We start from the raw sequence: 26,655 nt of genomic DNA, 5'->3' as shown, positions 1-26,655 counted from the left end.
TGCTAAAGGCTCAGAAACTAGGAGGTAAAGCAAAACAACCCCACATATATTATTATTAATTATTATTTTATTATTATTTCATGATTTTTAAGCCAACCTCAGGATTTTGGGAGGGGACTGACTCATGATTGGGGCTGGAAGTACTGTAATTACTGGGAGGCAGGTTGAGGGATAGTCAGGTATTTATGTTTATATTTCTAAAATATAAGTTAAAGTGTTGGTTCTGAAGCTTACAACGGTGGGAACACTGCAAATGGCAAACAGATGATAGGATGCTAAAGAAAATAATGCAAACACAACCAAGGTCAGTCCAACAGAGTCCGACCATGGACTGGTCGGACATCGTATGCAGGGACATAACCAAGCTGGGCTTAATGGATGTCATGGACAGGAATGCTTGGCAATGTTGTATTGCTCCCTGTGTCTGTAAAGATCAAAAGAAAAGAAAAAAAAGAGAAGTGGGTTCTCAATCTAGGGGATGGCAAACAAGTTTGGGGGTGGGGGGTGGTCACAACCACTCTCCCTTTTGTGATAAATAGATGAGAGTGGGTTTCTGAAACCTTTTCCTGTTGCAACATGGGGTTATGGTATGAAGAGGGCTGAGAAACACTGAGTTAAACCAAAAAAGCAAATGAATGTGTGTATAAAACGTGTCCATTGTGACTGCTTTCCTCTCCCCCATTCAGCAGGTGGGAAGGGATAGCTCAGTGGTTTGAGCATTGGCCTGCTAAACCCAGGGTTGTGTGTTCAATCCTTGAGGGGGCCACTTAGGGATCTGGGGCAAAATCAGTACTTGGTCCTGCTAGTGAAGGCAGGGGGCTGGACTTGATGACCTTTCAAGGTCCCTTCCAGTTCTAGGAGATGGGATATCTCCATTTCATAGGTATTATCCTGCAAACATGTACACACATGAGTAATTTTATGCATGCGAGCTCAGAGGGACAACTGATGTGTAAAAAGTAATTCACATACACAAGTGTTCTCAGGATCAAGGCTTAGATTGTAAACTCTACAAGGCAGGGACCATGTCTTCCTGTGTGTTTACACAGCACTTACTACAACATGGCCCCGATCCTAACTGTAGCCTCTGGGCATTAGTGCAATATAAATATTAGATAATATGCATAAGTACAAAAATCCACGTATAAATTCAACTGTTATTTTCAGGCAGTCTCCACCAGAAATCAAATAGTATCACCTGCAACTGAAGTGAGACATCACCATAAACAATAAGGAGACATGATTTGAGAACTTCAGTAACTCAACCAGAGATTATGGTTCTTTTACAGGAGTGGGTGGGTGAGGTTCTGTGGCCTGCAATGTGCAGGAAGTCAGACTATATGATCATGATGGTCGCTTCTGGCCTTAAAGTCTATACATTTTACAAAAGCATTCTGGTGTAACTCTGTGTTGTGAATTTCATTGCCTGACACTTTTCTTAAAAAGATGCCTACAATCAGGTAAAAAAAATGAATTTTATTAGGCTTTAAATCAGGGACCCCTTAGGAAAAGATGTACACAGGCAGACAAGTCTTGCCATAATAAGCTAATTATCTCTACTATCTACAATTTTTTACCAGGTCCCCGTCACTGACAAAAATATCCTTATTCATGTTTTCTTCGTTAAAAAAATAAAATTGGTAAAGATGTAAATTTGATTTAAAATTAGAGATGGGCTGATATTGCGAAGTTCAGTTACAGATCTGACCCAAATCCAGATCTGGACCCTACATTTCTGGATCTGGGATTTTTGTCTGTTCCATTGTAGAATAATGTTCTGCCACAAAGTCAGATCCTAATTTCCCTAAATTCTGGCAAGTTCAATTAAAGGAATCCGTTTTGGATCCATCATTGTTTGAAACATTTACCAACATTATTTGGATTCATATGTATGTATTACCTATTCCTTTCCTCTTAAGTAGATACAGAAATTACAGTTTTGCAACTGAGTGCATGCAGGCATACCCCTGTGGGCTCAGGAGTGTGTTTGCACACATCTTATAGCAAGATCAGGCTGAAGTATTGAGGACTTTGGACAGAAAAGGGTCATTTTTATTTTGATCCTTTTTCTTCCTGCTTTTCCTGCATGCGTTACCACTGAAACCTACAATGCTGCATGCCAGTGAATACACATCTTTAGTATGGCAGTACAGCTCCTGGAACGCACACATCCCAGCATGTAATGCTTCATAGCCTTCCAAATGAAAGTTTGTTCAGATCAAGATGGAGCATCACAAATTGGGGCTCACTCTCTTCTGACTCCATTTCCATATTAAACACAAATATGAATATGAATTGACCAAAACTGAGTAAGATAAACTTATTTCCAAATCCACTTGACACTAGGGTACAGGGCTGCAGTGAAGCCTTCCCGTGGCCACCACTCCCAACTATGCCCCTTCTGTGATCCTTTGCAGGGTGGAAGTGCTATTCACACTATAGGTCTACACTATCACTTAAGTCGATCTAACTTACATCGCTCAGGGGTGTGAAAAAGACAAGTTACAGCAACCTAAGCACTGTTTACACCGGCGCTATGTTGGCAGGAGACACTCTCCCATCAACATAGCTTCCGCCTCTCACAGAAGTGGAGTAATTATGCTGACAGGAGAGCGCTTTCTTGTTGGCATAGAGCATCTTCACCTGATGCTCTATAGGGACGCAGCTGCATCGGTGCAGCTGCGCTGATATAGCACTTCTAGTGTAGACCTGCCCAATGTAATTGTGTAACCCATGGCCACTCTCCAGCAAGCCCATAAAGCTGCCCTCCTTGTACAGCTATTCCAACATGGTATAGAAACCCTCTCCATAGTGCTCAGGGATCACCAAAATCACCTATGCAGCTGCACTGCTCTGAACCACCTCCAAGCACTCAAAATGCAAGGCTCCACTGGTGAGGAGGGTCTTGCAGGAGGTATCTGTCCCTGGTGAGTTTCAACCATTGGGTAAAGCTTCAAGGCTTCTGGCAAGTGCCAATGAGGCCTTCAGTTGGCAGCACTGAGTTATGTGCCATCTCCTGGAATCCTTCTACAGTTTCTTTCTGATTTGGTTACAGTCTCAGTTTATTCTCCCATCATGTTTTTATTACCACCTGATACTTTGATGATTGTCCTATACCTATCTTCAACTGTCATAGTTTATCTGTTTGAATGTCAACATGCTTAGAGCACTTAAAACAAGATTAAAAAGAAAAGCAACTGGGAAATCATTTCTAAGGGAATTAAAGAAAACCCCCAAAATGAATTAGGGTGCATTATAGTTATTTACTGTATACAATGAAAACATTGTACACACACACACACACAAAAATTAAAACACATCCTCCTCCATCAGCTGGGATCCTGTTTGTTTAGCCCAGATGAGGCTGATAGATAAGGAATATGCAGAATATAATATAAAGGATTTTGGAGTATTATACACAGTATTTTCCCCCTTTAATTGTGTTTTAGTTTTGTTAGAGTAAAGGGAGGGTAACTTGAGAGTTGTTATTATCATGCATGAAACGGTATTAATTTTTCATCAGAGACCCTTCCATGCTGTGGAAACTCCTCTTGAGGGCAAGGTCCCAATGCAGCAAAGGGAAGGTAGGTTAATTTTTCTGCAGTATTCTGCTGGGTGATAGTTTGTTATTGTAAATTTAGCAACAGTCAGGACTCCTAGAGCCTGTGTTTTGACATACTTTTGAATTAAAATCACAATAAATACATAAACATACATCGCACCTCTTATCCACCACTGAACTGCAATGTTCTAATGAGCACACAGCTTGATGGTTTAGTGAAAAAAATAACTAGCCCGTGAAAAAGGCAGGGGGAATTTAGGTCAATGGAATATAATTACCTGAGTTGGAATTTGACCAGGACACCGGGGTTTCATTCCTAATCTTATGAAAAGTGCCATGTGGTCTTTAATGACCACAAGTGGTCAGGAACTCGGTTTTAAATTTCATCAGAAAGGCAGCAGCTCCGGCAGCACAGGAGCCTTCTAGCAGCATGCAGAGCCATGGCTCACTAGTGACTTATGCCACAAGCTGAAACAACTACAAATTGCTTGGAGGTCTCTCATCCCAGTGCCAACCTCGCTTGACCCTGTGTCACTTTACAGAGAGCTAACAGAAACACAGCATGAAGTGGTTGGTTGACTCAGGGCATTTTTTCTGTAGCTGACAGTTAATATTCAGAGAGAGAGGACAGGACTATTCTTATCCTGTGCCATTTCGATAGGGTGTGTGCATTCATTGTTCTAAATGAGCACAATGATCAAAATATCAATACATTCTGCCCCAATTTCTGCACTGAAAGCATTGCAGCTTGCAGACACAAATGCTGTATACCAGGGAAGACCAAGTAGGAAAGCAAGGCACTTCCAAATGGATGATGATTAATTTTTTTCACCTCAGGTAATGATGAGTTGCATCCAAAGTTGCAATCAGCTAAGAAAAACACAAAATCTGATTCTGGACACAACTGACAGTTTGATTAGATTCTCCTGTTTGGAATTTTGAGGAGCAGCCATGTGGGGGAAGAGAAATGTAAATTATTAAAGCACTACGCTAGAGTTCTACTGAGTCTCGTTAACTGCATGTCAAGAAAACGCCAAACCCTTAAAAATACTGTATTTGTTTTCCAAAATGTAAACAGCTCCACAGGACTGTCCTGGTTTTAAATCAAAGAAATAATCATATATCAGCATCAGGGTGGACAAAGTAACTTCCCAGAACAAAGTGCTGCTGCCACACGCCCAGCCTGACCTTCTTTAGTTCTTCACATCTCATGGGTCTACAGTTCTCTTTTAAGTGGAAGTTCACTCCTGTCCCTTCCCCTCCCACACACACACTCACACAGAATCCATATTTACAGTTCGTCTCTGAACTTACCATGGAATTCATTGCAAAGTGATTATGCTGTGTCTGCAAGTCAAGGGCATGTTGGTAGCTCACTCCAATCTCTGTATGACTCTGCAGGAACAATTCTTTGTTGTGGCTGATCCAGTCAAACATCTATAGAAAGTTCACACAGGACAAAGAAAGAGAGTCAGGGGAGAAAAGACTAAGATCAAGTGCAAAATACAAATATGAACGTTTCTGACACAGATTTACGCTAATAACAAAAAAAAAATGATTTAGTACCGCCACAAAAAACATCCCTTATCTGAATTTAGTGTACTCAAACAAGGACAAAATTTAAGTTATTACCACCTTCTCTATGAACAGAATGACAGGTTAGGAAACACACATGGTAAGCCTGTCTCTCTGCAAGCTGATCCCATAGTCCTTTCCTATACTTTGTTAGGAGTTCCATAAGTAGAAAGACTACAGTGACAGGGCCTAAATTAGAAGTTATTCCATTGACTGATGCTCGTGGTTCATAATGTTACCAGAACCCAGGAATGGACCACTAATCTTTACACAACAATGATTTGGTTTCCTTTTTTTTTTTTTTTTTTCTTTCTTTCTTTGTAGTGTATGGATAAGCTCCCCAAATCTTTCAGCTAAAAACCAAACTGAGGTTTTACACTGATTTTTATTAGTACTTGCTCTCCCCAAAACTAAAGAGCAGTCTTGCTTCGAAACATTAGCTTACAGTGAAACACACATACACATTTTATTTAATTCTATGGCCCATACTCCTGTCAGCTTCTCACTGCTCTTAGCCCCATTTCAAAGGAAAACAGATGTCTAAGTAATTTGGTATGTTGGCTCTAACTCTAACAAAATTCTGTACATCAGTTTTATTAATCTCCATCTATTATGCTATAACACCTGACATCCAAGGAGCTCATTTATGAATTAAATATCACAAGTTAGCTATTAGATAGGTAAGGATTATAACACCCATTATTCAGATGAGTACACTGAGGAATAGAGAAGTTAATTGACTTGTCCAATGTTACACAGTCTTTTTGTGGAAGAGCCAGAACAGAATCTAAGTGTCCCAACCCAAAGTCCTGAGCCTTAATACACACATACTCACACTGTACCATTGCACAGTATATATCACCTCAATTTTCACAGATAGAGGAACTGAGTATGTAAAGGTTAAGTGATTTGGTTAAGGTCTAAGCATGTTAGTGGAAAAGCTGGGACTAGAACCCAGCAGCCACGGCTGGGATCTATAGTTTAATAAAAATAAGACCCCAGAGGACATTCTGTGCTAGATTACAGCTCCAAGTTGTGAACTAGGACCATTAAGATAACACTTACGCCCATGACAAACAAGTCCTACCAAACCAAATGGTTTTGACTTTAATTTTACTGACTGAAAAATAGTACCGATTGTTTTTTGTTTCCCTGTAGAATAAATTATAAACAAATTGGAAGTCTTCATTCTCGTCTGGCACTGGTTAGGCAAAAGATGAACTCAGACTTTTTTCCACTAAACCCTGTTTTATTGTTACATTATTCTCCCAACCCACTCTCACACAGTTTGTCTCTTTTGTCCACCTTTTATGTCCTTTCTGACATGTGGAGTGAGAGTTCTTTAGGTCAAGGACTGTCTTGTTTGTTAAATGTCTGTAGAATGCCTAGCACAATGGGGCCCTGATCCGGGTTCCTAGGCTGTACCATAATACAAATAATAAATAAATGAATAATACCATATGATCTGCTTTACAGGAGTACAGTCTCAGTACAGGCATTTGGTGGTACTGAAGAGACATGAGGTTTTACATTGTTGTGAGTGGGAGGGAGGCAAATGAATAGCTTAGCTACACCAACCATATGCTCAAGCGATTGCTACAAACCTTTGTTATGCTACTGATGTGACCCCAGATAAATACCAGCATCAAATCAATGGAATAACAAAAAGTTTGACTGGTGATACCTTAGGAACAGAAAGATTCTAGCATCCGTGTATTATACATTATTATTATTATTTCCCAAGGTCAGTTCTCCTCTGCCTGTGCACATATATTGGCATGAAGAGTTACACAGACATTTAGGTTGAAAATAGGCTCTGTACATACACCTCAAACTCCTCTCCAGTGAAGTTGGATTTTGCTCTAAGTGCTCATTTCAACATTAGGATCTGTTCTAGTCTCACTGTGTAGAGGATTTACACAAGTAACATTTAATACCCCTTACATCAGAAAGAAGAATAAACCTGAAAGAAGCTCTAGTAACACCAGATTTAGAGCTGTTACACTGACCCCTGCTCCAAAGACGAGTCCCTTACAGATGAAAGCTATCAGCCCATTTAAACCAACCTGTCCCCTTAATGTGTTATTTTACATTAATTTATTTGCAGAAAAAGATTTTGTACCTTATCGTGTATTTTACATTTGCTGAAGGAAGTTATTTAGGGAGCAATTCAGATCTCTGTCACAGCAGCGTAAATCCAGAATAACATTGTTGACCTCAGTATGATCACACCAGATTTACACCACTATAACAGAATCTGGCCGCTCACTCATTATTTCAGACTGTGAAATTGACCAGGTTCGTTACGGGATGTAGTCACTGTTTTCAAAACACCTTTAGTGATTAAACTGAAGAAAACAACCTAATGTAATTCAACCTAAATCTATCTCAGTGCCTCATTAAGAGTTAATACAATTTGAGTAGAAAAGAATTTAACGCAGCTGTGGACTCAAGAAAAGTATTACCATAAAACAATATATATATTTCAAGAGTAAAGTTCATGTCCAAACAACAGAGTTTTATCTCTGTTTAGAAACCAAACCAGATTTATCTCAAGCAGATACATGTTAAATGTGAACATGTTTTTAACCAAGCTAGAACCATTTAAGGAAAAACCTGGCTGAAAGCCATTGAAAATAAATAGTAAATCTAGTATTTTATGCACAGCAATCCTAAATGGAATCAACTTGAATGTAAATGATTAATAAAACAAAACAAGAAGTAACTGATTATTTCTGGGGGTGAAAGAGCGCTTTCTTCATCTTAGGCACAATTGTATTATAGAACAAGGATCTGGGTTAAGTTAAGCCATATTTATGAACTTTGAGATAGAATAATTGACTAGGAGAAAAATTAAAATTGAATAAATTAATAAAAAATGTATCCTTTTGTCTCACTTAATAAATCATAACAAACAATAGTAATTGAAAAAGTACCTCAGGAGCTTTGAGCTACACACAATCATTTTCTGCATTGCCTTCCAAGAACTGTTCTTCATTCATATTCATGGACAGCGGCAGAATGGGTAGGAAGGCATTCTCAACTATGTTTCAGATTTTGACTATATTTATGTTACTCCAAATTACTTGCAGGGCCAGTTCAAGCTAAGCTGGGTCTCTGGCAAATTATCTCATGTTGATAAGGTCCAAGATTCAGTGTGTGACCTTCTCCCTCCACCTACTATAAACTCCCATAACATGGCAAGCTCAGGGAAGGAAAAGGTGTGTGATATCCTGGCTCTCAAATCCAGGCCTGTGAGTTTCCACACACCTATCACATCCTGGCCACCATCTGACGTCTGCTGAAATCTGGCTGGCGAAGGACTAGCAGAACTACAGCGACAGCCAAGGCACCATCCATGGGACCCTTGATTGGAGGATCGCCGGGCTCCACTGATTAGTCCAGCCATGCTATTTACGCCAGAAGGTGGCAAAGGAAGTTGAGCAATTAGGTGATTCCCTGCTGCTGTGCTGGATCCTGCTTGTGTCTGCTTCTGGCATGCTGTACCCAACCATGTTTCTGATTCCTGCTTCAGGCTCCTCACTTACCCCTGCCTATGGCCCTAGTTCCCACTGTGCTCCTGCCTGCTCCTTGCCCCTCTGCTGGTTCCTACACTAACACCTCACCTCTGACCATCAGTGACTAATTCTGGCTCTGACCCTCAGCTTTGACTTCTGACTCCAACTCTGGCTTGACTCTGGACTCTAGCATTTGGTATCTGACCTCAGATCTGATCCTCAGCTTCGTATTCGCTCATCTCCTGGCTCTGGTAATGAGCAGTTGACTATGGTGCTGATTCTCAATTCCGTTCCCTGACCTGGATGCCTGCTCCACTCACTAGACACCACCACCTACATCCTGGTCCCTGACAAGATGTTGAGTTCCGTGGAGCTGGAGTATGGGTAAGACAAGTGGCAAGAGAGGCCCAGATTCAGCAAAGCAATGAACCATTACATATGTGCTTTGATGAATAGGGGTGTTTTGTTGAATCGGATACTAGAAGGTGGTTTCCTATTACTCAGGAAAACTGGGGAATCACATTCAGTCTGAGCCAGGGCTGTGATAAAGGTGGAAACATCTGGATTTCCCGGGGAGGAAGAAGAGAGCTCACATTGTTATCACCATAGAACTCTGCCAGCATTGAGTGGTTCATACTTTCACATTCATCATCATGTGGCACTGGAGCATGAGTAGTAAACATCACAGAAGCATTGGTGAAACCCCAATGATGTGGTGGTCGGGAGGCAAGTTTTCAAAATTCATGAGCCACACCCAAAAAAGTCACGACTGGCTCACATGAGATTTTAAAATAACAAATTGTGAGTTCTTTTTATTTGCCTTCCAGTTTTGAGCTCTTAGGGTTCATGTTTCCAAGGTTTTCTCTGCAACCATAAGGGTTAGAAATTTACTATTTAAAAAAAATGAAAGATGAGCTTATCATGTAATAACATGACTCCAGGAGTTGGAGCTTTAAGGAAAAATACTAAATGTTGCAAGACTCATGATAAAATCATGAGAGTTGGCAACACTGGGGAAGGGAGGTGAACCTGTCGGTGTGACAGCATTGGCTGTCCTGGCTCTGGTTTTTGGTGCAAGATTTCCTGAAAAGTTTTCAAGTCCAATTTCTTTCCCACTTGAAAAACACTGGTGTTTCCTGTGTTGCTAATTTAGATTAAATGAGCATGTTCCTTGGTTTGCTTCAAAGACATGCACCACTAAAGAGGTCAGCAAGGCGATGAGACAGTGATTACTATTTCACAGAACCTGCAGGGGGAGTTCACATTGAAGGGCTGTTTCATGAGTCCTGTAGAAATGTTAAATATCATTTCGTTTGGTTAATTTCTCTATCACAGATTATGTTAAACTAGGCCAGATTTTAGGACTCAGCCCTATGATAGTTTTCCTATCATTAAAATGGTGCTACTACAGCGCTGAATCAATGGTTTCCAACCCATTTGTGAAAAATACCACCCTAAACTAGTCCAGTGATTGCCATTATATTAATGGTTCTTTAATTACTGCTACGGTTAACATTCCAGCTTATTTTTTTAATTGGAGTGACTGACTGTCAATGACTTTTAGTATGCTAATCAGTCTTACAGCCATGGAACTCACACTACATTTAATGAAATAACTCTAGGATTGGACATTAGATGGGTTAAAACACATGAACCAACAATTCTCAATGTCTCCCACATTGACATTTCTCCACACAGCTCCAAATAATCTGGAAACCAATTAAGCATTTAGAATTTCTAAATTACTGATCATTTTCTTATTTTTTTAAAACACAAGTAACTTGCAGATAACTTCCAAGGTGATTATTATTGTAGTCTGCGTCTCTTGTGCTACATGAATGAAAAATGAAAGCATACACTGAACAGTGAGAAGTGCTACAAACATTGCATTTAATGGAGGGAATTAGTTCTTCATCATGAAAGAATCAAAAGAGCCACTATAGTGCAAAGAGCATTCTCACAAAGCTTTGTTAAAGCATTTACCCTAAGTTCAGCGCCACTCTTCAGTGTTTAAATATCCTGCACATACCCAGACTGAGCCTACTAAGTTTATTTCCATTTGTGAGTTAGGATATAAAACTATATATCCACTGCCCCATCCGTACCCTGGCAATAATTAGCTCCGATTAGCTCAGTTCAAGATGTACAAAACATTCTAAGCAGGCTCCAAAACCAGTGGTATTTTGTCAGCAAAGTCCACTGTTAACTGGGAGATCCAACTTAAGCAGCAGACCAAAAGACAGGTCCCAAGTTGATCATAAATGAATGATAGTTCTAAGGCTTACTGAGAGTGGAGGAGGGCACTGCCTCCTTGCTTCAAATCCTACTAGCTAATCCTGTTACTACAACTCATTGGGAATTATTCAACAAAACAAATGGTTTGTTGAAACGTACTGGTTTTGATGAAATTCTGACAAACCATTGGCAGGGTTCTGACAAGGTTTCCTGCCAGCTCAACTAGCAGGCTGCTAGGAAGCACAAGCTTCCAAGCAGCCTCACCATATGGACTGCCCTGGGGCTGGAGACCCCAGGGCTTCCATGGTCTGCAGCTCTGGAAAGCCCCACTACATGGACTGCCCCAGGACTTGAAGGCTCCCAGGTGCTGAGCCAGGAGCTAAGCCCTAACTAGAGCCTGCAAGGCGCCTCAGACCCATGAGAACTCCCTGTCACATACTGGGAGCTGTGGCTCCCAAGCTCTGATGGTCCTTGCTCAGTCATGACTCCTAGGACTTCTAGGCTCCTGGATCTCCATCAGTCTGCTAGGGCTCATGGGGATCCAGGAGCCTAGAAGCTGTGGGAACCATGGCTGAGCCAGGAGCTTCAGAGCTTGGGCTCCCAGGGTCAATTTCATTTAGAACATAAGAACATAAGACATTTTTGAAGCAAAATGTTTCCATTATTTCAAAACATTTTTTGTGCTTTTCCCTTCTGCAAGACATTTTGAAATTCTGCTTTGCACTCTGAAGTGGAGCACAATTTTTTTTTTAGAATATCAGTATTTCTTTTCCTCAGGAAATTCTGACTTTTGACCAGCTCTAACTATAAAACCTGCCATTTCAGCGAGCATGACTGCTTGTTTATTTAGGGTCCATGTGTCCTCCCCATTCTTAATTTTGTACCCAGTCCAACCATAATTCAGTTCAACAGGATTTACAGCATCATTCCAAATGATGAGAAGAGGCTTAAACCCCATGCAGTAACTGTGGTTTTCCACTTCAGGTGCACATGCGTTAGTAGCCTTAAATCTAAAATCAGTCTCCACTGTCTGTTTTTGTTTTGGATGAGAAAGTATCTTGAGTAGAAACCTTTTCCTTTGTGTTGAGCATGGACAGGATCAATCACTCCTAAATGAAGAAGGGAGTTTATTTCCTGTCTCAGTAAGAGCTTGTGAGAAAGGTTCCTCAAAGAGGGATGGAGAAGTATATATGTAAACCGATACTACCAACAAATTATTCTTGGAGAAATCAGTTTCCTTGTATGCTGAAAATGGGGGAGTCGATCTCCAAATGTGGGGAGGTGGGCAAATTGTTGCAGCTGGTGAACTAAGGAATGAGGAGGATTTGAACCCTTGACCAGCCCATCAAAACTGGTGTTTTGAGGCTGGCTGAGTACTCAGGCCACAAGCATGAGTTGATCGTCTCTTCTGGAATCTGTTTCTTCCTGAGAGGTTCTTTGGAACCCAGAGAAGTGTACTGGGCCGGATCTCTGGGAGGTTTGTGACCTACTAAATTCTCTTTTGTTCGTAGGAGTGTAAATTCTCAGAGATCGTAAAGTGGCCTTGGATACTTTCAAAGTGTTCAGGGACTTACCTGTGTTCTCTGAAAACAACTTGCAGACCATCAATGGGGAGGTCCTCTCCAGTGCTGTGGACCTCTGTGAAAGCCAGAAAGTTGGAGCCAGGATGCCCTGTGCATAACGACCGCCATAGAGATGGAACTGGCAAGGCATCTGCCACATTTAGAGGCGCTTGAGGGATGTCCTGGACAGTAACTGTCCCTCAGCAGTTATGGCCTGAAATTGCTCTCTTTGCTTCAGTGGAAGGTACTCAATAAAAGTGGTATATTTTGGGTAGTTTGTGTAATTATATTTTGCCATGATTACTTTGTAATTCATGATCTGAAATTGTAGGGTCACAAATGAGGAGGACTTCTGTCCTAAAACATTCAGGCGCTTCTGTTCTTTGTCATATGGGGTCGATTTGGTATGGTGTTGTTTTCCTCTCTCATTCACTGTATCCACCACCAGAGAATTAGGAGGAGAGTGGGATAATAAAAATTCAGAGTTCTTGGTGGGGACATAATATTTTTGATCCACCCATTTGCAAGTTGGTGGTACTGTTGGTGGGGTCTGTCAAACTGTCTTTGCTGGATCCAAAAATGCCTCATTGATAAGTAGTGCAGCTCCAGTCAGTGTTGCTGACTGCAGAATGTCCAGCGACTAGTGTTGTGATTCCTTGATCTCTTTGAGTGGAATCTATTGAGCATCTGTCACAAGTTTTATGAGGTCCTGAAACTGCCGGAAATCACTGGGTATAGATGGTGGTGGAGGCATAACTCTTCTGGAGACGACGAGGAGATAGTGGTTTGAGGGATAGCTTCCTTATTTGCCCTAGCTTCCTCCTCTTTGAACGTGTCCTCCGGATGAGGAATAGGCTGGGGTGGAGTGGACTCTATGTCTCTCGTCCTGGTGGGCAAGACTAGATGCCTTGGAAAATTGTCATCAGTAGGCTGCCCAGCTGTCCCAGTATGTCCATTTTGCGGGGCCTACAAGAGAGGGTGTGGCATCCAAGGCTTCTCCCAGCACCCATGATGTCTTTCCTGAAATCCCCCCCCCCCCCCAGAGGGTGCCAAAGAGTGGTTTTCTATATGGATGGGTAGGAAAGCCTTGCACTGAGAAAGTACAGACAGAAGGGAGGTCTTCATCATCCTTGACATCGCCCAGCAGAAAAGGGTACCAGAGAAGATGGGAGTCCGGTGACTGAATAAGTCTCACTATTGAGAGGCATGCAGTACCCCCTGAGAAGTGGAGACTCTGGTTCATCTGTCACTAATAAATCCTTTGAGTACCAAAATTCTTGTGGTACTGCACGGGGAAACGGTATTGACATGATGGTGTGTCCATCTCTACAGGTAGACCGTACCAAAGATTTAGCATGCTCCAAGGTCGGCACTGATGGAGTTGGACACTTAGACTTGCACGTTGCCCAGGAACCCATGAAAGAATGTGACAGCAGCAAAGCTGTGTCCAATGGTACTAATCTGGAGGAATGTTTCTCCTTGCCCTCTTTGTCACGTCTGGACTGCACCCAGGTTCAGCTGGAGCAGTGACAGATCTTGGAAGTGCTCTGGGACTTTCCAGCCTCACCAGAACCGGAGCAGTCCTTTCCCTTTATAGTATCAAGCTGAGAGGTCAAAGCTTCTGAGTCAACTTATGGGAGACTAAGGTCTTTTAGAAACAGGCTCCTTATGAGGGGAGTGCGAACTCCTGAGGCCCTTCAAGGAGGTCTCTGGAGTCTACCTCTTTCTCGGTGAGAGTTGAGCTGAGTTCAAAAGGAGCACTAGATCTACCTGAAGATTGGTGTACAGGGGGGTTCGCCTAAGCTAGCTCTGGAGCAGGGCAAAGTGAATGTTCCATCATTGGTAGATTCAACTTAATCCCCCAGTTCCTCCTCACCCTGGATTTAAGGGTCAGACAGAAGTTACACTTCTGAGGGACATGTGACTTTCCAAGGCTGCAAATGCACTCGGAGTGGCTGTTGCTAACCAGGATGGCCTCCTAGCAAGAGATGCAGCATTTGAAACCCGGTGAAACAGGCATGCCCTTCCTGGGGAGGCTTGCCTTCCCAGAAAGAAGGGAGAGGAACAAAATGAATCCTCTCAATTACTAACCTAACAAACTATCTAAAACCTAAACTCATTAGCAGAAGAAAAAAGCTTGTAGTCAAGGCATGCTCAAGGCAGACACTCTAAAGCTCTATCTCAGCCTGAGGCCACTGAGAAGGAAGTGCAGGTGATTTGCCCACAAAGATCTATATAGCCTCAGTGTGGGGCATGAAGATGTGTAGGGCCCATGTGCAGTCCAAACTAACACTGTTATGAAAATCTCTGACTGAAGGCACATGGGGCACATGCACAACTGAAGTGGAGCATCCATAGAGACACTACTCGAAGAAGAATATATGTTATCAAACCTATGATTTTCTATAGTGCTCATTACCATAACATCTAAGTATGATCGTAACAACTCTCCCTTTTTTATTTTTCTTATAACACTCACTAACATGAGAGATGTGCTTGAGCACAAACCCTTGTTCTCAATACCCTCAAACTCTGGGGAAGGTGGGATGCAAACTTTTCTGTTGTCTCCTCTCTATATAGCAAAAAATGATTCAAATGTAATACACTGGCTAATTGCCTGTGATGTGTCCCCTCCCAGTGCCTGGTCAACATACTGGGGATAAGTCTGCTACTGCCACCAGCTAATACTACTGCTACCAGCAACTACTACCAGCTTTATCTCCAGTGGTAGTGGCCTGTATTGTGGTGCTGAAGGTCTCTACTTCTAGCTCCATCAATGATCAGTGGTGGGTTGTTACAATGTCACCATCACAGGCACTTAGCCAGTATGTTACAAAAAAACCCCTCAAATTCTGCTGATGTTTGGGTTCAGATCCACATCTGAATTTCACAGCTCAGTCCAATCTCTAATTATTATTTTAGTCAGAACACCAAGCCAATGTACCCTCCCCATGGCATGCAAATATGAGTGATAGCACTCCTGCTGCAAAAAAACGGAACATGTTTGCTAAAGAAATAGTTCATTAGAAATTACAGAGACCAAAAAAAAAATCTCCGCCTCCCATATTTTTCAGGAATCCTCAGCCCAAGCCATAAGAAATAGACTAGGACTGGTAAGAAGTGGCAGAATAGAATCCCTGCAAATATTACCATGATGATAACGAAGAAAAACAATTAGCCTGAAAGAATATCTAATTTATACATGTTTCAGAGTAGCAGCCGTGTTAGTCTGTATCCGCAAAAAGAACAGGAGTACTTGTGGCACCTTAGAGACTAACAAATTTATTTGAGCATAAGCTTTCGTGGGCTACAGCCCACTTCTTCGGAGCATCTAAGGTGCCACAAGTACTCCTGTTCTAATTTATACATATATGTCTTGGATTTCTGGACTCAGATAGAAAAGAACCACCTATTGAATCAACAGCTATACTTCTTCCATCACCTTAGTTTTCCTTGGCAGTCTCCCATCCAAGTATTGACCATGCCTGATACGGCTTAGCTGATTTGATCTGACAAGATTACAAACAGAGATATGTTTCAAATACTAAAAATAAACTCAAGAGTGATTGGAAAAGACCCAACAAAAATATGAGGTAAGGTTTCATAATGAGCTTTGCTCAACATGGTACATAATACTTCACACAAATATTTAGTCTCCGCTGTCTCCTTATGAGCTGGTACACACTTAAGAAATGTTATTATTCTAACAGAATCTTTTGGGTCTTTATTTGAATGAAGGACAGGTAACCAATTATGTGTATAATGAAATGCAAAGAAATCCAAGCAATGCATCTGAAGGGATGACAAGTCTAGAGGAATCAGTATGAGGCCCACAGAAATTCCTTACCAATTAAAGCAAAGCAATCCATCACTTACAGGAGATGTGGCATGCATGCCGGGTTGCCAGTGCCACCTGTCCAGTTTTAAATTGGCTCAACTACAGTAAAGTATGAGAGGTTCCACATGGAGGACATTTGAAGCTAAGCAAACATTTAAAACTTCCTTTTCACAAAATAATATTTGTATAGGAGTAACAGTCAAAGTCACTTCCTTGAGGTTTATAAAGCTTCCAAATATAAGGTCTTGATCATCACTCATTAAAGTCAGTGCAAAGATTCCCACTGAATTTAATGAGAGTTAAATCAGGCCCATAGTCTTTGCAATGCATCCAATATGAATGCACCAGTATTTCCACAAAAAGTTACTGTGTAAACTGTTGGTGGTTGATATGGAAGTTCTAACTGAACTTGAAGGGCCTGATCCTGCAAAGACTTATACCCATGCTTAACTTTATCATCTGGACTTCTAAAGATCTACTCACTTGGGTAAAGTTATATATGTCTGTAAGCATATACAAGATTATGCACTAAAACCCTGACCCTAGAGCCAGATTTAAATGCTTTTTCTATCACTGTTTTACAGATTAAGACCCTGATTATGCAAAATACTTAAGTGCGTACTTGACTTTATGCATGTGCTAAAGGGGTATGTCTGCACAGCAACTAGACACCCGTGGCTGGCCTGTGCCAGCCGGCTCAGACTCACAGGGCTCGGGCTGCGGGGCTGTTTTATTGCTGTGTAGACTTCCAGGCTCAGGCTGGAGCCTGGGATCTAGGACCCTGTGAAGTGGGAGGGTCACAGAGCTCGGGCACCAGCCTGAGCCTGGAAGTCTACACAATCAATGAAACAATTCTGCAGCCCAAGTCCCCCAAGCCCAAGTTGGATGGCACAGGCCAGTTGCGGGTGTTTAGTTTCTGTGTACACATAACCTAAGTTGATCCCTATTAAACAAAACTCTCAAGCAAATGCTTAAACTTTTAAAGTAAAGAGATCTTACGCATGTGCTTAAGTGCTTTGCTGAATCAGGACCTAAATTTGTAGCTTCATTTTTTTTAGGCCTTAAAATATATTTCATAAAGCATACAAGCTGTGCAATACGCACAAGTCAAGATTTCTGCTGGACCTTTCACTTTTACATTTCTTGGGCTAAGTCCTCAGCTGGTGTAAGTTGTTGTGTGTTACAGGATCCCGCTCACATTCACCAAAGCAACTCACTTGCCTGCACCCCTTTGTGGCTTGGTGCAGGGTTGCCGGGCTTTCTCCTTGGTCACCTCCATCTCTGTCATCCATGGCACAGACCTCCAGCCAGGTCACTTAAAAGTTCAACCCCCTTCTGGGGTGTCCAAGGTGAGCTGTAACTGGATGGGCCTTGAGATAGCTTCTCCCAGCTGGTCTCTTCAAAGTTCCTTCACCTGGCTCCCTCTGGGATATCAGCAAAGTACTTACAAATCACCACAGAATGCAATGAAATTGCACTCTTCTTTCCAGAGAAGCAGGTCCCAGGGCAACTGTCTGTAGCCCCTCATTAAAACTCAGAACTACAAACAAACATTACTGAAGCCCCTCTCCGGGCTTGAGCTTCTCTTGAGTTCCTCTTCAACTCCCGGTTCATCTTGCGAAACACAAGCCCCAGGACTGCCTCCATGAAGCCTGGCCCATTGTTCTAGAGGCCTATCATGGGAGTTAACTCCACTCTTGTGGCTTAGCTTCCCAACCCAACTCAGCTCAGCTCAACTACTCTCTGCCACAGCCAGCCCCCAAGCTGTTGGCTTCCTCCTTTAAGTCCTATACCCAACACAGTTGTGGAAGGACAGGGCTAAATAAATAAGCTTCTTGGCCCTTAAAGGAACAGACCATCCTGTTACAATGTGGCTCCACTGAAGCCAGTTTATACCAGCTGATGATTTAGTCCCTTGGCTGTATTTGTATCGTCTCAATCTTACATTACCACAGTTTTTCCATTACATATGTCTATGTATATGATTCATACAGCATAGTATGTTTAGGCTACAGCACATTAAAGTTATTTCAGACAATAGGCCCAACTGTCAATCCAATAGAAAATTAGCTAGATATGTGATAAGGTATTAATGTCACAGCACTTCTTCTAAAACAGTTATCAAGCCACAAGCAGGCAGGAAGTAATGCAGAGTAAAGCAGCAATAATTTCATTATTGCAGATGGGAGTACATATCATTTCACAATACTGATAGAGGACATATAAATATGCCTTAATGACATTCAAATATATTGTGTGCCTCTGCCTTTCAGCTTAACTTTGATGAAGAATTGTGCCTCCTACCACTTTTACATGGTTCCTGACATCAACTACTCCTGCATACTTGGAAAGGATTATTTTCTATTCCTTACAGCAGAAACTGGCCTTACCTGAGCACATATCATCCACAGACGAGAAACCTACTTGCTACCTAAGTGCAGGTTAATTCATTGGTTAGACGGGGAATATAAGGCTCAAAAAGACAACCAGGAAAAAAATGTCTCAACAGAAAATTTCTGTTGTAAATAACAGCATAAATAATTCAGAGGTCAAACTATAATTGCACCCCCAAAATGAGGGATTTCCCTCTCAATTTTCATAATCTGAAAAAGACAAAACATTTTTTTTTAAAGTTTAAGAACTTGTAAGATTTTGGTGACTATAGACCCTGTTTCTGCATCAAGCTCAATGTGTGACAGTCAAGTCACTTTAAACAGCTGCCACTAAAAATAAAACAGCCAGACAAATGTTTATTGTTTTATATCCAAAATGTGGAATTTCCCTCATGCTGATCAGAGAACCAGAGATACAGTCATGGAATAGTCACAGGTTTAAACTCTGACATCTCATGACGCTTTATACTGAATAACAACTTTAAACCAGAAATACTAACCTTCTGCTGAATTTGTTTCTAGCCCCGATGGATCCCAAAATAGTGCACAAATGTTCAATTGAAGGTCTCCTCTGAAAAGTGATTCCTTAGAGATCAGAATATGTGTTCCCAAGTTCATTGTGCCTTGATGGTTTCCACATCAAATGAGCTCAGTTTGTGAGTAAAAATATGTTCTCTAGCCACCAAGCTAGCAAATGCAACCTGGGCTCTGAATGTCAAGAACAATTTTTCTCTGTCATGCATCATTACCAGTGATAAATGTTCTGCAGGGCAAATTAGGCCCTCATTGACACGTGTGCAATCCCCTTGCTGTCAGTGGGCTTGCACAGGTGTAACTGATTACACCTTAGTAAACAGTTCTGTCAATGAAGGCATAAAATCCTTTATCAGCTGTTCCAGTTCTTCAGTGCTAATGGCACTTTAACATCATGATAGTATAATGTATGAAGAAGCTATTTCAGGCGACTTTTAGAGGTTTCAAAAAGTTGTCATTTTTCTCTCCCTACACTGTCATTCTTGCAGGACAAGACAACCTGGTTTGATAGGAAGAGTGATAGAGAGTTAAAGATTCTTTAAAACAGAATTTTTGCTAGAACGTGTGGTGTCTCCAAGATAAAAGACATTATGGCGTGGTTTAATGGTGTTATTGGTGTTCATTTGGGATGACCTGCATAACTCTCTCCTGGCTTTGCCCCTTGAATACCACAGCAATTCCAAACCCATGCTGATGAAACCTTCAGACCATGCCACACCATGTCTGAAAGTTGCTGCACAATTAATTTGACTATAGACTTGGCACACCACTTCACTGTATGAATTTCTGACAGCCACATTTTTAACATCCAAGGTTTCTTGAGGGTTGAAGCAATAAGTAAGTAAATAAAAATTAAAAACCTTCTTCTCATCATCTCTCTGTGATGGATTCCTGCTATTTTAGATCATTTATCCCTTGGCATCCTCAGTAATTACAACTGAACATGTTGGTTATTACCTGCTGTAATCTCTCTTAAATAATGGTTGAAATACTCCCTATTGAGACAGCCAAAAATAGTTGCTCTTGCAATACTGATCAGGGAGCATGTTCGTGCATTTGCCATGGTGCCAAGACAACGAAGTTGAAGCAGTCTTGAAATGCTCTATATCAAAATTGGCAATAAAAATAAAAAGGAAACTGGTGCAAATGCAAAAATACTTCATCAGAACATTGTGACTGTAATTATTTTTGGATCAGTTCAGTTCTGATGTTCATGGAGGAATCGTGAGGTTTGGTAACTAAGTATCCAATGCTGGCAGCAGGAAGCTGGAAATAGGACAGTACATTGTGTTCCCGTTTCAGTAGAAGCGGACTGTAGAGCTGTTTCCTCACAGTTAGAAGTGAACAGACTGCAAAGTGATAGCTGCTGAATTTGGGAACAGTCCTCACACAGTAAGAAGTACGCAATCATTTGGTTAATGACCTGCCCTCATGCACCGAAAGGTTACAAGTGTGCTGAATGCTCCCTTTCAAATATGATAGGAAGTAGCCAAATTGTACAACAACATTTTAGGACATGTTAAATTAAGCCAGGAAAGAAATCTAGCGCAAGGATGTTCCATCTAACTGTAATAACAGGGCCAGCAATGCTTATGGTTAGTACTTTGTGTTCCCATGCACAAGACCTGGTTCACTTGTGAATGAAGTAGAAATGGCATGCTCAGCCCCATCATGGAAAGCATACCTGGCATCATCCCTCCAGTGGCCCTTCTAACTAATTCAGGATGCTAGAAGGCACTGAAGCAAGGACAGTCTTCTGTTTAAAATACCAGTCTAGGACTCAGGAGACTTGAGTTCAATTCCTAGCTCTAAACAGACTTGTGTGTGAAATGAGGCCAGGTCACTTAACCTCTGTAAGCCTCTACTTGTCTGTTGCATCCCTCATATATTCTGCTTCTATGTCATATCTCTTGTACATTCTGCTTCTGTGTTGCTGTCCAAATCCAATCTGGATCAACAGTGGTCAAACGCTCATGGGTGTTTGGCCTTCTTAGTGGCCAGCTGTCCATACAATAAAAATCTTCACCACCATTAGTACCAATTCCAGTCTTGTCAGCAATCTCAGTAGAGTCAAAATGCTGACTTGCCCATGGAAACTGAACTCCCATCACAACCACAATGGTGTGATGGTAAAGTAGTGTGGAAGGAAGGTTGCACCATCAATGCCCATCCTGCAGCTATTCTGGGCATAAACAGGACTGTAAAACCAGCACTAAATTTATTTAGCAGCAGCAGTAAAGGTACTGAGAGGCTCCAAAGGAGGTCTTGTTCCATTTTTCTCAGCTAAAAAAATGGTGGCTGCACAGAGGGATGGGCAGAGAAAGCAATCAGAGTAAATTAAATGAGGAAGACAAAGATTTTGGTGCAGATTTACCAGTGCCCTCCACTGCTTTGCAGCACATACAAGGCAGCCACAAAAGTAGTTTAACTAGATGACTAAATTGAGTTTGCACTTGCTTTCATAGATTCATAGAATATCGGGTTTGGAAGGGACCTCAGGAGGTCATCTAGTCCAACGCCCTGCTCAAAGCAGGACCAATCCCCAACTAAATCATCCCATCCAGGGCTTTGTCAAGCCTGACCTTAAAAACCTCTAAGGGGGGAGATTCCATCACCTCCCTAGGTAACCCATTCCAATGCTTCACCACCCTCCTAGTGAAAAAGTTTTTCCTAATATCCAGCCTAAACTTCCCCCACTGCAACTTGAGACCATTACTCCTTGTTCTGTCATCTGGTACCACTGAGAACAGTCTAGATTCATCCTCTTTGGAACCCCCTTTCAGGTAACTGGAGCAGCACAAACCAGCCAGAGCATACGGCTGAATCTGTCCCACTTATATTATATTCATCCCCCAACATCTTATTGGTAGAAAGGGGGTAGGGATAGCTCAGTGGTTTGAGCATTGGCCTGCTAAACCCAGGGTTGTGAGTTCAATCCTTGAGGGGGGCCATTTAGGGAACTGGGGTAAAAAAACTGTCTGGGGATTGGTCCTGCTTTGAGCAGGGGGTTAGGCTAGATGACCTCTTGAGGTCCCTTCCAACCCTGATATTCTATAAACTGTTCACAATATTAAATGATACACATAGATTCCAAGGCCACAAGTGACCATTGTAATCATCTAGTCTGACTTTCTGTATAAAACAGGCAAGAGAATTTCTCCAAAATAATTCCTAGAGCAGATATTTTTAGAAAAATATCCAGTATTGACTTAAAAATTGTCAGTGATGGAGAATCTACCACCACATGTGGTAAATTGTTTTCAACTTTGTGAAATTGTCCCTTTTAAAGCATGAGGGTGTGTGTATATATTATATATATACATATATATTACTGGTCTTTGTTTTATTCTGTTTGCATATTATAAATGAGATCAAGTCATGATCAGTTGTACTTAAGTTACCATTAGTTTTTAGTTCTGCAATCAGTTCCTCTTTATCTGTCAAGATGAAGTCTAATATAGAGTTCCCTCGTGCAGGACGCAACAATTTTTGAGTTAGGAAATTGTCATCTGTAATATTTAGAAATTCCAGGGGTGCTGTAGTACTGGTACTGGCAGCATGAGTCCTTCAGCATATATCACTCAAATAGAATTGCCAAATGATCACACATCTTTTAAACCTATATATCATAGATAAGTGTGTAAGAAGTTGGTCATCATGTTCCCTCATGTGATTTGGTGGTCTGTAGCAGACATCAACTAATACCCCATCTTGAGCTTTATCTGTTAGGATACTGATGCATAAGTATTCAAGATCATTTCTTCCAAGTTATCAGCAACTTGGAACACATATTTTTGACACAGAGTGCCACTCCCCCCATAAACACACCTTTACCCCCTCAATCCTTCTGAAATAGGTTATACCCATTGATTTTAACATTCCAGTTGTGTGAATCATCCCAAATCATCCCACCAGGTTTCAGTAATACCAACTAGATCAAATTTATACTCATAAATGAACAATTCTAATTCCTCTTGTTTGTTACCCAGGCATTGGTTCATTGGAGTAGGGGCAATTAAAGAATTTCACCTCTTCATGTCCTTTGGTTCCTTGATTAATTTTGTACTCAATATATTGATTCTGTGTTAAATGACTGCTAATATCTTCCCTCTTTTTATCATCCCCTTTTGTTATTGGTTTAATACCCTCCTGACTACTCTAGCCAGCCTGTTCCTGAGTAGATGGCTCCCCTTCTAGTGAGGTGGAGGCCATAGAAACTATAAAGCCCCCTTGCCTCATAGAAGGTGGACCAATGTTCCACAAAAACAAACCCCTACACTTTACCTAGCCAGCAGTTCATTTCTAGAATCTTCTACCCTCTGCCTTCCTTCACTCTCAGGACAGGAAGGATCTCAGAGAAGATTGCTGAGATATTCTTCTTTTTCAGTTAGCTTTCAAATCCCTGAAGTCAACTATTATGTGTGAGATATCTTGCCATGCAGTGTCATTAGTGCAGATATAAATCATCACCAATGGATCCTTGCTTGTCAACTTCAAAAGCCTATCCAATCTTAGAGTTATATATCATATCTTAGCTTCAGGAAAGAAACTAGGAACAACCATAATGACCTCCTGATCTAGCAAAACCCACTCTCACCTAGAAATACTGTAGCATTTAAAGAACAGGATCTCAAGCATGAACACTGGTGGTCAAAGTAATGAATAGTCCCTAGAAAGCCACACATGATTGCTTTCTGCTCTAGCAACTCTTCCTCCTACATTGGGAGCATCCAAATTGAGGATGGCACTAGCAACCTGCCAGGACCCTGAGTCCCACCTACTTTGTACAAAATGGAGCAGAGGACAGTTGTCGTGTATCTTTAATTCAGAGGTGTAGCCTGAAAAGATTTCAAGTCTCAGAATGCAGTATCCTGAACTAAGACCTACATTCTACATGGGATTCACCTTTATATTAAAGATGAGGACATCTGCAGGCCACATCTGCTTATGCCCTGCCATCTAGCCTAGAATAGACTACATGCTAAATACCTTCAAATGGGATTGAACACCTACCTCTTCAGATCCAATAACTCTCAACTTTCTGTCATTCCATGGGACATCTTAGCTTTTACATAATTTAGCTGCTACTCAGCAGGTTGCAATTCTCTCTGACACATGATGTCACTCATTCAATGCCCACAGTATCACCTCAGCTAATCACCTTGTTACACCGTCCCCTGGTTATGAGTAACCTTTGTTTTTGTAGGCAAACATAGTTTCTTTAAAACAAAACAAAACAAGCTCTTCTGAAGCTTCTAAAGCCACCACACTTTAGAAAAAGTCCCAGATGTGCTCAGAACACCAAAGTACTATGTTTAATTGCTGCCAGTTCACCTAATAGGGGCCCCCTCCACAAGGGAAAACACCACTACATTTCAGGCAAAGGTGCACTTGGCAGGGAGTATTTAAATTAATTTAAAATCAGAAAATACAGAGAAAGCACAAATTTTAAGAAACTCTGAAAACTAATGAAAAACTGTGCTGTCCCAATAGAGAAAGCCATGAGAAAACGGTTACTCACCTTTTTGTAACTGTTGTTCTTCGAGATGTGTTGTTTATGTCCATTCCAAGCAGGTGTGTGCGCGCCGCGTGCACGCCAGCTGGAAGATTTTACTATAGCAGCGTCTGTAGGGTCGGCTTTGGCGCCCCCTGGAGTGGCGCCTTCATGGCGCTGTATATAGGGGCCAGCCGACCCTCCACCCCCTCAGTTCCTTCTTGCCGACACTCCGACAGAGGGGCAGAAGGGTGGGTATTGGAATGGACATGAACAACACATCTCGAAGAACAACAGTTACAAAAAGGTGAGTAACCGTTTTTTCTTCTTCGAGTGATTGTTCATGTCCATTCCAAGCAGGTGACTCACAAGCCTGAACCTAGGCGGTGGGGTCGGAGGTCACTGCAGACTGGAGTACTGCGCAGCCAAAGGCTGCATCATCTCTGGCCTGGTGCGTGATGGCATAGTGTGCCATAAAAGTGTGGATTGAGGACCACGTGGCCGCTCTACAAATTTCCTGCATCGGGACCTGGGCCAGGAATGCAGCGGAAGAGGCCTGTGCTCTTGTGGAGTGGGCCGTGATAGGCGGGGCTGGAATGTTAGCCCAACTGTAGCATTCCCGGATGCAGGTTTTGATCCAAGAGGAGATCCGCTGTGAAGAGACCGGGAGCCCCTTCATCCTGTCGGCCATAGCATCAAAAAGTTGGGTTGATTTCCTGAAGGGTCTTGTCCTTTCAATGTAGAACGCGAGGGCCCTGCGAATGTCCAGGGAATGCAGCCTACGCTCCTTAGCCGAGGAGTGCAGTTTCGGATAGAACACCGGAAGAAAAATGTCTTGACCCACGTGAAATGGGGAAACCACCTTAGGAAGGAATGCTGGGTGCAGTCTGAGTTGATCTTGTCTTTGTGGAAGACGGTGTATGGAGGTTCAGATGTCAGTGCTCTGAGTTCCGACACCCTCCGGGCTGATGTGATAGCCACCAAGAACGCGACCTTATATGAAAGGTATAACAGCGAGCACGAAGCCAGCGGCTCGAAGGGGGGCCCTGTGAGGACGGACAGGACCAAATTGAGGTCCCAAGCAGGGACAGGTTGACGAATGTGCAGGAACAACCTGTCAAGGCCCTTGAGGAAGCAACCAACGAGTGGGTCCAAAAACACTGAGGTACCCCCCGCTCCAGGGTGGAACGCCAAGATTGCAGCAAGGTGTACTCGAACCGAAGAGAGAGTCAGTCCCAGGTGTCTCAGATGTAGCAAATAGTCCAATATGAGAGGGACTGGGGCGAGCAAGGGAGCCTGACCCCGTTGTGTGGCCCAGAGGGAGAAGCGCTTCCACTTGGCCAAGTACGTGGTCCTTGTTGAGGGCTTCCTGCTACCGAGAAGGACCTGCCTGACCTGGTGCGAGCATTGCATCTCCACAGGGTTTAGCTATGGAGCATTCAGGCTGTGAGGTGGAGCGACTCCAGGTTCGGGTGACGCAGGCGACCCCGATCCTGTGTGATCAAGTCCGGGAGTAGGGGCAACCTGAGGGGTACCCATGTAGACATATGTAGGAGCAACGTGTACCAGTGCTGGCGCGGCCACGCCGGCGCTATCAGGATGACACGAGTGTGATCTCTGCGGGCCTTGAGGATTACTCTGTGAACCATAGGAATCGGGGGAAAGCCGTAAAATAGCCCGTCTGCCCAAGAAAGGAGGAAGGCATCCGTTAGAGACCTCGGACTGCATCCCATGAGGGAGCAGAATTGGCGACACTTCCTGTTCTCTCTGGAGGCAAACAGGTCCACCTGGGGATGACCCCAGAGCCGGAAAATTGAGATTACTATATCCCAGCGGATAGACCACTCGTGACCTTGGAACGAGCGGCTGAGGGCGTCCGCAAGCCCGTTCTGCATCCCTGGGAGGTAGGATGCTGTCAGGTGAATTACGTTCTGTACGCAAAAG

General features: G+C 42.4%; 1 protein-coding gene across 1 annotated transcript in view; it reads right to left on the bottom strand.

Moving 5' to 3' along the window:
* KALRN (kalirin RhoGEF kinase) overlaps positions 1–26,655 on the bottom strand; it is a 730,922-nt gene that overhangs the window by 388,656 nt on the left and 315,611 nt on the right. Inside the window, exon 6 of the mRNA XM_065413425.1 lies at positions 4,877–4,999. Within this exon, the coding sequence (XP_065269497.1) occupies positions 4,877–4,999 (123 nt within the window). The remainder of the gene's footprint in view (positions 1–4,876; positions 5,000–26,655) is intronic.

This window comes from Emys orbicularis, chromosome 11, assembly GCF_028017835.1.
Source record: "Emys orbicularis isolate rEmyOrb1 chromosome 11, rEmyOrb1.hap1, whole genome shotgun sequence".
Lineage (NCBI taxonomy): Eukaryota > Metazoa > Chordata > Testudines > Emydidae > Emys > Emys orbicularis.
Note: the sequence above shows the minus strand (reverse complement) of the source record. Positions and strands in the feature narration are given on the sequence as shown.